Here is a 13292-nt window from a genome sequence, read left to right as displayed (position 1 = left end):
AACTCCTACTGTACGCAGTTGTCGTTCAGCCCAGCTTTCTAGCAATGGCTACCCCAAGTTAGCCAACTCTGGATGCAGGTTTAAAACATGGATTTTAGATGGTCCTTTCCAGCCATCTGTGTTCATCCATTCTGAAGCATGGGAGAGGTGAAAGAAATCAACTTTGATGTGAACCACCCTTGCGCCAAGGACTTTGGAGGATCAGGATTTACAGTGATGTGTATGGTGAAGGCCAAATGTTGCCTCAAGGGTTGGTGTAAGAGATTGTGTTCGCACCGAACAAGTGGTTTGGTTAGCCACCATTGTCCAACTCCATCTCACTGTCATAATGAAATATTTCTGTGCTTGGCTGTATTCTCCCCATAGGACACACATCATCTGTGGTACCCCAGTCCCTGACGTTAATTCCTTCCATGCATTGATGGGTTGTTTGGGCGCTTCATGGTAAATGACTTTGCTAATTTGCTAACACAGGACTTCAAAAGAAATCTTATCTTCATGGAAAGTGAATGTGTTTGGTATTAAATAATAAAATATACATAACCCATGGGGCTCTTAAAACTTATTTAACTTCTTTATAAACTTTACAATACAGTATGTGGATATTATAAATTATTTTCCATTCCAAGAAACTGTCCGAGCTGGTTGACCTTCCTTGGAATTTCCTCTTTGTAATTATGTTTAATGTGTTAATAAAGTTCACTTTGAACTGTATCATGGCAAATGGTCTCATAGGACATGGGTCAGTGCTGGTGTGTTCACCATATGTGAAGCTTGATGTTAGTGTGCAGTTTAGTTGAAGGAATAACAAGGCTAAGTCCAAACAATTGTAGAAGCAGTATCTCCTCCCCAGGTTAGCAGTAAAAGGGGTTCATGGAAAGTTAGGAATGTGGAGTGGGAAATCATTTAGCTTTCACTGCTAGGTGTTACTAAATTATAGTGCTAGGTTCGAGTCACTATCAAAACACCATATATCTAGAAGGTTTTCACACAGAGCTATAAATCATGTTTACTACATGTATGAGTTGAACGAGTGCATGAACTTTGCAATGCAGTCCAGGAAAATATAATTACGTGTGTGTGTTTTTGACTGTGAGAAATATGGACAGGAAGCTCCAGGCTATTCCAGTGTTGTGTCTTAAATACACTTCTAGAAATTGTTTTTGCTGCTTCCCGGAAATAGCTATTTGCTATAGTAAAGAGGCTTTCTTGAGTTTTACATAACTCCTTTTGCCAAGAAGTGGCAACCACCATTTCTTCCAAGGCACTGGGGGGGGGAGAGCAGGAATGCTTGTAAAGCAGTGTCAGCAGCAGAGCAGCAAGTGGGGCTTTTCTGTGGTATAGGATAGTGGATATAAATTGAAAATTGCCCAGCTGTTCAGTGAGACAGGTGTAGGATCTGTCTTTTATATAATGGAACAGAATGGAGATTCCAGTTGCTTGTATTCGTAAATGAGGCAAATAAATCTGCACACTTGTCTGCATGTATATGAGCAGAAATATTTAAAACAAATGAGGTGATCACGGCATTTCCTTATTAATGTTTGACTGGGCTTATATGATCTTGAACAGAAGACTTGGCATCTGACTGGTATTGTTGGTTTCTTTCTGGGTGTACTTATATGTATTTGCAGATGGGGAAACTACAAGCAAGAAAATAACTTGGTGGAAAACATAGGGTCTGGATTGTTTAAATTATATTTTAAGCCTGATTGCACCCTGGCCCTTGGAACTCCAGGCATGATCCCTTCTAGTAACTAAAATGATTTGAATGTTATGGGGCAAAGCTATATTTAGTTTGTATTTGGAGAAAGAATAACAACCAGGCATGGGGGGAGGCAGCTGCATTCTCGTCACTTCTTCCCAAGTCACATCCATGGATGTCAAACCCCACCCTTCCCCCTTGGCCAAAATATTAAGAAATTATTCTCTCAAACTATTGGGTTGAGGACAAGGGGGACTGAAGAAAGCCTGCCTCCGCTGGTTTTGTGTCAAGGTAGGGCTTAACTAATTGTAATAGCTCCTTCACAGGCTGTGAAGTCAGCTGCGCCCTCTCCAGCATGGTGTGGCTTGAAAATGTGTTTCTCAGCAGTGCCCTGGGGCCGTAGAGAGTTGCCTTTGCCTAATGGAAAATTGCAAGAGTGGAAACAAGAAACGGTGGTTGTTTTCTCTCCCCACCTTCCCTCCTCCTTTCCTGACTATAAAAATGTGTGAAAATCTGTATCAGCAATTTTGATGGTATATCTACCTGGGGCCTCGCTTTTGGCCCCTTCTCCTATATGCCAGGGCAAAATGCTGCAGGAAGTAATCTCTGTCTTCAGGAACATCAGAGGCTGCAGATTCTCAGCACTTAACAAAGGCTGATTTTTTCAAGAATCGCTGCCTAATGGCAAAGAAATCAGGGGGATTATGGTGTAGGCACACCTCCCCCAGGATTTACACCCAGTGACAAAGAGCACTGCTCTCTCCTGCTCTGTCTTGAAAGGATCCAGTCTGGAGCTTTGGCCCGTGGGTGCAGGTACATGGCAAATCACAGGATCCCCTCCATAGCCAGATAGATGGTATATATTGGCATTAAAAATTTTCTGTTGGTAGGTGTACAAATTCACAATTTTAACAATGTGGTTTAACAAAATGATTTCAGGTTTCAAAACAATCCCTTATGGAGTTGCTATCCATCTCTTGTGGTGTTGCCCTAATGCATAACCCACAAACAAGGCAAGAGCAGCACTACAGCAAGCAGCCGTAGGGTATTGCTCTCAAAATGTATTAGATCATTTCTGCTCACATACAACACAAAGCTGGAGTCTAGGATGGCCGAGATTGTGACACTGGCTGCTTGAGGAGTAATTGAATGTGCTTTCTAATGCTGTAGTAGAACACGGGACGGAAGCCGGCAGCGGCAAGGGATGGGAAGTCGGCAGCAGCCAGGGTTCAGCCTGTTTTTACCTCGCTGGCAGCTGTAGGTGAAGCAGCAGGTGCTTTCCTGGGATTTTGCTTCTCTAAGCAGCTGTGGAAATGTATCCAGCCTGCAGGGCCGCGGGCTGTGCCCTGGGCTCTGCTCCCTTGCTGCCGCGCTCAGCTGTGAGCGCACGCGTGCCCCAGCCCCGTGGGAAGCAGCCGGCAAGGGACACCCCCAGATTGATGCCTTGGGAGACCCAGTGGCTATTGGGCACTCTGCTCTCACGGCCACCCCCCTGGCATATTATGGGCCAGTTCTGCAAGGTGGGGAGCTCCCTTCTGTAGCAGTGAAGCACATGAGAAATTGGGGTGCTCAGCATGTTTTTGCTACATCTTTTTGCTCTGTTCATATAGCAGAAGATGGAACTGCCATAGAGAAGCCCTGAAAATTAAACTCCAGGGGAACCTGAGTGGTTCTGGGCAGCTTAATGTATGGATTCAGAGGGGGAATACGTTTTTATCTGGATAGCGTGGGATTTCTGTGGTACGTCGTGCGAGGCAGCTCTGTGTCAGCAGTACCCGCTGCCCAGGGGATGTTGGAGAAGGGCCTTTTTGCAAAACACTCTTCCCCCTCTCCACAGCCTCCCCTCCAAATACTGACAGAACAGAGTGGCGAGATGTGCCAAAGTGTATCTTGACTTGAAAAGCATTCATCTGTCACTGTTGTAGTCCCAAGGCAGGGCTGTACAGATATGTAGTGAAATAAGACCCAGTGGATGCCTGTACATTAGAAAGAGAGACAGAGATCCGTGATGATATCAACATTTTATTCTTGCTGTAGCCGTCTACAGGAGGTCCAGCTATCGTTGGCTTGCCAGAGCCTCTGAAGCCTCTGGCATATGCAAAGGCTCTCTCTGCAGAGAGAGGGTACGGCTTGCACAGAAAGTTATTAACGCAAAGATAATAGGTAATAAAACGGGAATATTTACAGCACCAAATGAACAGAAGCTAGGTTTTAGCATCTTTGTCCTGGGCCTGTACCTTATTGAGAAGTGCATGCAGCTGTATCTGGCAAAATTCACAGCAGGAAAAAGAGTGGGGGGGATTTTTATTCCTCATCATGAGAAAGTCGCTGGAGGGGCTAACGAAGGGCTGCAGAGGACCGCGCTAGTGTTTTTCTTTTCAGGCAGAAAGGCTATAAGAAACACACCCTTTTCTAAATGTCATAAAGGTCTGCGAATAGATCCTGTGACAGAGAGCGATCCAACAATTCCTCAGAACGAAAGGTCAATCAAAGGAAAATGGCATTTAGGAGGACCAAGCTTACCGCTGACCCAAACATGTGACAGATCCAGAGGCAACTCTGGTGCCATCAGGAGAGCCGCTTGTGCAGCCTGCCCCAGTGAGGCACATGATGTGATTGGGAAACTATCTGATTCCTCCAGGTCTCAAAATTCATCAGGAGTCAACCTGAATGTCGGAAGGAAAGGGATTTTGAAGGAGCTACAGCAGGTTTCCAAGTTGGGAGGAGGGTGCTCTCTCTCCACTGTCCCTGCTTGCCCTGTACCAAACATTTTTCCCCAGCACTAATTATAGATCTGTTTTTGCCATTTGAATATGCATGGAGTAGTATCCTGGCTCACAAGTAGATTGCAATGAAGCTACTCTTAAAGTTTGACTTGGTTTGGTAGGCTCTAGGTCAGAAAGGACCTCTCCAAGGGCTAACCCAGAATTTCAACAAGGCTGTGGACTTGTCTGGACATTTCTGCTCCTTTACACTGAGTGAGACACTGCACCATGTAGGGAAACGTAGCAGAATTTGGGGCTGGATCCTCACCTGGTGTTGGTGAATTCTGCTTTATCAAAGCCAGCACATACAACCCTTCCTGATGGGTGGATTTCCACTTGAAAAGATTCAGCAACGTGACTTGTGTCAGATCAGCATTCAAAGGATTTTGGGATTATGTCTCCAACCACAGAGCTAGCTGGAGGTCTCCCAAGGTGAAGAACATTAACAGTGTGGTTTGCAGTACTTAGAAAGACCTGGATAAGCAGGATTTCTCATGGCGTTTGCCAGTTCCCTTGGAGTATGGGAGGGCACCATCACCTCTGAGATGGTGTCCCACAGGTGTCTGCAGAAGGTGTGCAGGGATGGGTGTTATCTTTGCCAGGGACTGACTTTTTCAGAATAAGTGCTCTCAAGATCCCCACTTTGGGTCTTCAGCACTTCATTAGAATCTGAGTGTGTCTAAGACCCACTGGTTTAACCAGGCTAATTAGTTAATGAGTTAAACTAATTAGTTTAATTAGTTAAACTAATTAATGAGTTTCAAGCTAGTTCATGACTCCTTTCTCAGCTTGAGCAGCACTTCTGTTCACTGCCAAAGCTGTGTAGCAGCTGTGTAGTCATTCAAGAGCTGGACTGTATGCACTGCCTTAGTCATGCTGGGGAAAATTCAGGCAGATGTTGGAATAATAGGAATTAGTCATGAGGAAGTGCAAATATGAGCTCTGTAGCTTAGCCCATGTGGGTCCAATCCTGCAAAACACTTGGAACAGGAATAAAGTATGAGGGAGTAGTTCCAAATCCCACAAACATCTTGTGGGTTTTGGGTGCAACTCAGCATCAGCAATCCTTAGCAAAACATTTTGTCCTTATGCAAGAGCAGGGCACTTATTATCACATGCATTAATAGGCTATTCTGGGAAGAGCATTGCTATTGCAGTTTGTGTGGGGAACTTGTGCAATTAACGAAAAGGCAGAAAAGGCACATGCAGGAAAATGACTCTCTGCTTCAACTTTTCAGAGCCTTGGGAAAAAATTTGGTTTGAATTCAGTTATAGGGCCATTCCCACTGTTGGAGTCTTTATCACTTCTTTTTTCTGAGTGTTGGCTTGTTCAAGTGCATCCTGTTATCATGTGGCAAACTGTGTGTTTGCTCTGTGGCATTTCAGGGACACTCTTATTTGCATGACATTATAACTTTTTATAAAGAACAAATATTTGTCAGTCGGGTGAAACCAGACAGGTTGCTAAGGCAATTTATAAAAATACCCTCTTTTGGACTATAAGCAATGTTACCATGTCAGGCTATGCTGTATCTTCCCAATGAATGCTTTATGTCCAACAACTCCAGGCTTATGCATTTCAGATAAAGCCCATCTGGTGACTATTAAAGGGAATTACTGTACATACAACATGAAAGGATTATAACATTGGGGGGGGGGGGGAGTGTTTTGTTTTAAGTACCAGTGCTGTTACTAATTTTGCCTTCAGGATAGGTGTTAAGTTTAAAACAACTACAGTTGCTTTACCAAATACAGCTCAACAGTTTGTGTATTGGACTCCTCCTTGCTATAGGAAAATGGGGGTGCTTTGGAAAAGCAAAAGGAACTCAGAACCAGGCTTCCCTGGTGGGTTAGCATGAGCTGCTGCTGATGGCAAGGCTACAGCTTCAGGTCTTGGACAAGCCAGTATCTCTGTTGTTGTATGCCTCTGTAATTGCCTGCATTTTTAGCCTTGGTTGTAAGTGATTTTTGGTAAGCACCTTTCACTATATCTCTGTATAGCAGTCAGGGTAATGGCCTGATTGATGACTCATCTTTAAATTAGCACTGTATCATCGACAAAAGTAATAACAGCTCTTCCTCTCGCTGTTCTTTCTTAGGCCCCCCAAGGATTGCTGATAAAGTGATTCACCGTCAGTCCGTGAGGCTAGGGAGGACCATCAAGCTCCTGTGCCCAGTGGAGGGCGACCCCCCGCCTCTCACCATGTGGATGAAGGATGGACGCACTATCCACAGCGGCTGGACAAGGTTCCGAATCCTTCAGCAAGGGCTGAAAATCAAGGAGGTGGAGAGCGAAGATGCGGGAACCTACATTTGCAAAGCCACCAATGGCTTCGGTAGCACCAATGTGAACTACACCCTCATCGTGATTGGTGAGTAGAGCTGGAGAAAAGCCAGACCTCACCTGCTTTGGGGGGAGAGAGTGAGCTGATTTCTGTGTAGCTGTCAGTGATTGCAGATTTGCTTTGCTAATCATTTACTGACCTCCACTCTTAACCGGCCCTTTCCAGTGTTTGAGGATTGCCAGAGCTGGCTATGTTGCTGCACATCTTCTGCTGCAGCCGGCTGCAGGCAGATAAGATTACGCAGTGCCAAAGGTTACAAATAAACAGAAATGATGCAATAGTCACTAGGGTCCAGATCACAATGAATTCCACACAGGAAAGGCTGTGTGATAAGAAGAGGTCACACTGATCTTTATGTTTGCTGTTGGAACAGGATAGTTCTCAAAACAAATGTTAAGGCACCCATATAAAAACACACAGCTGGGAGATCCACGTACTGAGCTTTTGCAAAGCATGGTGTCTTCAGGAATAAGAATATTTAGGTTGAAACAAACCTCAGAGCTGCCATATGACCAAGGGATGCTCAGTTCCTGAGAAATCCTCTTGGTGGAGGCAGGATTAAAAAACCTTCAGATGCCGTCTTGGTGACCATGGGTTCACTGACTGTGCTTTTGACCTGCTTCAGAGGGCTTGCTTGGCCTGGCAATGGGAATTTGGGGTCACCTGCTGGGCTGAGCATTCCTGAAGGCCCCCAAAAACACTTCTCTGGGTAATCAAAGATTCCTGTGCTGCGACTGCCACAGAAGTGTGCTCATTGGTCCTTGTATGTGAGGAAGGAAAGAGCTGGATGAAAATTGGCAGGCTGGAGGATGCTGAGGGAGCAAAGGAGAGGGTTACAAAGCAGGGGGTGAGATCAGGTATCTTGCTCACCGTGTTGCCTGATCAGCACCCCAAGTATCTGGTCTACAGGGTTCTGTTTCTCTTAGACAGTGGAAGTGAGAACAGAGTTTAGGGCAGTTTCCAGCTGCCTACTGGTTGGCACTTGGCCTGTTTTTGTTCTATTTCTTCTTCCCCTTCACAGCAGGAGGGCTGCTGTAGACTCAGAGCATGTAGCAAACACTTGGTGCTGCTTGATGGAGGATTATCACCCGATAACAGGGTGATTCTTGGAGAATGCACTTTGCTGCAGAGCCAGTATGGGAGAGAGACCAGAATCTAAATGTCTTATCAGGAAAGAGATGCTTAGGTGAGGGAAACCCTTGTGATATGACTCCTGTAGCATCAGTGGAATAAAGCTGCAAAAGCCATCTTGTAATTTACATAGTTTGCAGATTTGGTTTTTCTTGTTCAGCTCTTTCCTATTGATGTTCATCCATCTTTCTTGGCTACACCAAGCAAAAAGGGTGAAGTGGAAATCATCTATAAAGAGTCACGTCTATACAGACTCCTTTTGGACGTGCTTTCCAGACTGTTTGGTGTGGAGAAAGGAATGCTATAGGACTCTGCTTCAGTCCTGCTTGTGCTTTTGCAGTATGTGGAGGCTGCCAGAGTCTTTGGTCTTCTCTGTCATCCAGTATCTTCTATAAAGCTCAGTGCCCAAGCCAGCTCACATTATTCCAAGGCAACGAGGCATTGAGGCATCTGTGAGTCAAAGGCGGCTCTGACTGTTCTTGATAGCACAACAGAAGCAAATGAAAGGGGAAAGCCAGGAGGCATAGGGTAAAAGTTGGACTAGAATTCAGGAAAGATTGAGGCAAAACCTCCAATTCAGTTGCTCAGGGAAATTGGATTATCAAATTTAATTGTGTTAAGAACAATAGTGTTCATTATATTTGGCACTGAAAAGCCCTGGGCACAAACACTAGTTATTTAGATCCCCATTGGGCAGCTATGGAAGGAAATAGCAAGCTTCCACTGGCCTCTGTGGGTGTGAGATTGAGCCCTACGCAAACAAATATTGATCGCCAAGTGCCAAGAAAAGGGTAACTTTAAACTAAATGTGTGACAGACATACGGGCTGAGTTATCGTTCATCTCCATGCATCCTTGTTGTAATGCTGGCTAAAACCAGTATTTCTTAGACTCTTTGCACCTTCCTTCCTTGTCTTACAGTGTACCTTTGTGCATTGCTGTTGCTCAGACCATTTTTGATAGATTACTTATGTCCTCGTCTCCAGTGGTACGGATGTGTTCATGTAACGTTTCAAACCAATTGCTTTTCACTAGAACAATTTCCCCTGAAAACAAATTTTCCCCTAGTGTCTGTCTTGACAAACACAAGGTATCACTGACTTATTCTTTCAAAGGACCCAAACATTTAATGCATTGGCCAGATGCTTGTGTTCGTCTTGGTGAAAAAGCTTTTGGTTGAGAGCAAATCAATCCTTTGTTGATTTTTGAGAAGGAGGCAGTGTTTTAAAACCAACTGCATGTCAGTTTTGAGGATGAAGATCAAATTGATGGAGCTGTTTTGTTTGTGTTCCGGAAAGCACAAACTTCATTAGGCAGAGTGGCTTTTTGAACCATATGGCTTCTCTGTTCTCCCACTCCTTCAAAGGAGAAAAAGCCCCCTTATTCCAGCTTTACTGCTGACACCACACATGTAAAACCATGCAAGTGTCAGACATGGGCAAGGTGGTTAAGATATTAAATCTAGAATAGCATTAAATGATTCATTAAATCTTGGGACTTGAAAAAATAAAATTCATTTTGACATGAAAACATTCTGGGAATTTAAGCAGTAATATCTGGAATCGATACAGTAGCTTATTGAAAGGTTTTGGAGTTACGCGCTATATGTTTTTAACTGAGCTCTGCCACACCACTGGCAAGTGAGGAACTGTCAAACCTGTGTCATATGCGTGTACACTGCAGCAGGATAAGATGAAGGTTTACCCAAGGTCCTACAGAGAGCTGAGACTAAAATTCAGCAGCCTTGAACCTCTCTGCCTGCATTCAGTGCTATATAACTCCTATTAGTCTCTGTATTCCATTATAGTATAGAGAACCAACACAAATCTGTGACACTGTACAAAGCAATAAAAAGGGCAGTGGATTCACCAACATCAGTGGGTGCCAGCAGACATGGCAGAGGTGAGCTCCCTTGCCTACGTTGCCGGTTGGTCTCTGTAGGTGTAATAATTTTGGTATAGGCCTGTTCGAATGTCTCTTTGCAGCTTTCATGACAGACCTTGCTTGCAACCGGCCAGCTCAGTGCATGAGCAGAGCAAACTTAGATCTGCCTCTACACGTCTGGTAGACATACCTACACGTTGCCTGGCTGGAGAACTTCTCAGTCTGCAAGTGTGGATGAGACGGATTACTGTGATTTTACAGATGGTAACCAAGGCAAAGAGAGACGAGGTGATTAGTCCAAGACCACATAAAATATGAGCTGTGGCTCAAAGTTAAGTCTAAACCTCTTAAAACCACCCTAAAAGACTATTGCTCCTTCATAACACTTGCTAAAGTCTTTTCTTCCTAATTTAGCATCTTCCTGCTGCTGTGTGGGAAGGGAGTCTTCTCCCATTCTAGGTTTTTGATCTTCCTTCTCAGACAAAGGTTTTGCCAACCCAGATGGTAGCAATTGGTTTCTGCCCAGCTTATTTCCCTGTCTTCTCAGACTGCAGGGCCTGGATCCCAAAGATCCAAGGAATCCTGCTCCAATACACCCCTGCATGAAATGTAAGCCAGTAAAAGCAGATAACCAATATAAGTCAAAACTACAATTTCCTCTCCTAGCCAGCCTTAATAGTTTTTGTGGCTTACCACAAGATTTGGGATGCCAATTACGCTGCAGACAGATTTACAAATGCTGGAAGAGGAACTTCTCTTTAATCAGTATTAAATCGGCATTGCAGTTATTAAGTGCAATGGTTCCTTATTGTGGAGAATTATCTGTAGCTCATCAAAACAAATGTGCTGTACCTTCCCCAAAAGTTATTTGTACAATGATGCCCATGAAAATCTTATCTTTAAGTTTTTTTTTCCCAGCTGAATCAATGCAGAAAAGCTGATTTATAATCTACAGGTGTGAGAAGTAACTTTATTTTGGTTTTAGATGCTTGGTTGAAACCTGAGGTTTCTTTACTGCAGAATAAAACTTCCTTGCCAGTGTGCTCTAAAAGGAAGCCTAAGGCAAAAGAGGAAGAAACAAAATGTTGAATAGCTGCTTATTATTTGAAAACTGTCCACCTTGTGTGCTGAAAAAAACCCAGCATGTGATGGTGTAACTGAAGCCTGTATCAAGCTGTGGCCAACTTGGAGAAACTGTAAGGTTGCACATATGGAGCCATCGCACGCTCTAGCCGTCAGGGCCTCCCTGGGAAATCTTAGCCCAAATGGGTGAGATTTTCCTGACTTATAAATAACTGAAAACAAAGGCTTCTAACAAGGAAGTGTTGGACAACCTCCATTACCATCTCTTTCTGCAATAATAAACAGTATCACTTGTTCCAGAAGTCTGGTCATTCTCTGAAGGGAAAATTGTTGGTGAACAGCTGTAGGAAGGACTATTAGTAAATATTTATGCTGTAACATAATGACCTCTTTCACTAATGCACAACAGAGAGGACTTTTCACTTGCAGAAATGCTATGGGCCAAATCCTGCAAGGTGTGCCATCATTGCAACACGCGGGGCTATTGCTACAGGTGCTGCCAGTAAATGATTCACCTTGCATCAGTTGCTCAACCAAGTGATGAAAGATCAAACTGTCTCTATTTTTGCACCTGCATGCATGTTTCTTATTACCTTCTGTAGCAAAGAAAAAGGAAGCAGCAACAAGAGTAGGGTTTGGGAATGTCTCTGCCCTGTAGACTTGCTTCACTTGCAGTTTGTAAACTACCAAAGACACATCTTGCTTGGGTCCATCTCAGCACAAAAAAGATCAACATTTAAGTCCAAGGAACCGCTGCTCTGGTGTTTCTCTTTCTTTCCCTGTATCTCTGAGTGCTGCAATTGTTTTTTCTCTTCTTTGGGTTTATTTGGAAGAAGATTTTGGTGAAGAATCCATCATCCATCCAGTTCATACGCCTCTCTGGTGCCTGGCCCTCTGAGTGACCAAGCCACTTGGCCCCATTTGGGCTGTGGAGGAGTAAAATCTTGACGCAGAGAGCAGGAGGAAGAGCGCAGTTTGTTGTCCTAAACCTCTGATGGGCTGTTCAGAAATTGAGCTACAGCTCATTTTCAAACAAATCAAATTTACTATTAAATGTCTGCTGTCTGTCTGCTGCAATTGATTGCTTTGAGAATCTTTCCTGACATCAGATGATTTATCTTTAAAGTAGCTTTTTCCTGCTGAGCCAGCTGCTATTTTATGCTTTTTTACAGCTTGTCCAAAGACAGCGCTCTCTGATAACCAGCACGTGTGAAAAATTTGCATTAAAATAACATTTTTTTTTATCCAGTCAGCATAAGTATCCTGAAAAAAAATCATGGCAATGTCTAAATGGATATTTATTCTAATATGCTTTTTTCTGCTCATAGTAGTAGAAATTACTGTGTGAAAAAAAAAAGTCAAGTACAGTAAAATATGGTTTGCATTACAGTTCTCCAATGAAGTCATCAATCTGTGTCTCAGAACTCATTTATAGTGCAAAAGCTGAGAAAACATTTGTAGCCCAGAGTCAGGTGCCACCAGCCATCTTGGAAAAGCATGACAAATTCATTTATGTTTGGGTTTTGGCCTCTTAATAAACTCTGGGGACCAGAGAGAGATGTGCTCAGCAAGAAGATGTGAATCAACACTGAGTCAGCAATGTGTGCACCAAGGGACTGCTAATGCTAAGCAAAAACTGAAATGAGTCGACACTTAAAAAAAAAGGAAAAAAAGGTGCAGTGTTTGCATTTGAGAACAAGGTGGTGTAGCTTGTGCTGCTCATGGTATGGAGTTAGCAATCTGTCTTTAGTGCATTTACTTCAACCCAAAGTGTGAAAGGCAGCCCATCCAGCCTGGGACCGTTAACACAATCACAGGGCATATAATCATGACTAATGATGATTAGTCAGTTGTTATATGGAAATGAAGAATTCCTTGTGACAATAAACAGTAACAAACTTCTCATGTTTAATTTGTTAAGGCCCCAATCCAGCAGCTGGATCTACGTTGGTGGCCTCCTGTGCATACGCAGTGTGATTAACACCAGATGAGGATCTGGCCATAGTCACTGATGCTTAGTAATGGTTATGTTGCTAATTAAAGCTCAGATTGTTTTTGGCCTTTGGGAGCTGAGCAGAAAAGGGGAGCCTTAGTTTACTACTGGAGGCCTAGCAATTGCAATCGTCGCACAAGGACTTCTTGTCAGTGTGTGGCGTGGTGTCACTGGGTGACAGTAACCCCTCTGTGGAGGTGCAGGTAGGGCTTTGGTTCAGAACAAGACCTGTCTTAGTGGTGTTGCCAAGTGAGGGGGTCCTGCGTGTCAGCCTGTGGGAAGAGTCTGTCAACCTGCATGAACTGACCCCATTGACTAGAGGAGTCAATGTAATGCTCGGTACATAAAATATGTTTGCATGGTTTAGTGCAAACTCATAGCTAAAAA

At 43.8% G+C, this 13292-nt stretch overlaps 1 protein-coding gene across 3 annotated transcripts in view; it reads left to right on the top strand.

The window, feature by feature from the left end:
• Positions 1 to 13292, top strand: part of FGFRL1 (fibroblast growth factor receptor like 1) — a 185399-nt gene that overhangs the window by 82799 nt on the left and 89308 nt on the right. For all 3 annotated transcript variants that reach the window (XM_052780734.1, XM_052780735.1, XM_052780732.1), the window contains one exon: positions 6570 to 6842. In XM_052780734.1, coding sequence (XP_052636694.1) covers positions 6570 to 6842 — 273 coding nt within the window. The remainder of the gene's footprint in view (positions 1 to 6569; positions 6843 to 13292) is intronic.

Source organism: Harpia harpyja, chromosome 2 (assembly GCF_026419915.1).
Source record: "Harpia harpyja isolate bHarHar1 chromosome 2, bHarHar1 primary haplotype, whole genome shotgun sequence".
NCBI classification, from domain to species: domain Eukaryota; kingdom Metazoa; phylum Chordata; class Aves; order Accipitriformes; family Accipitridae; genus Harpia; species Harpia harpyja.
Note: the sequence above shows the minus strand (reverse complement) of the source record. Positions and strands in the feature narration are given on the sequence as shown.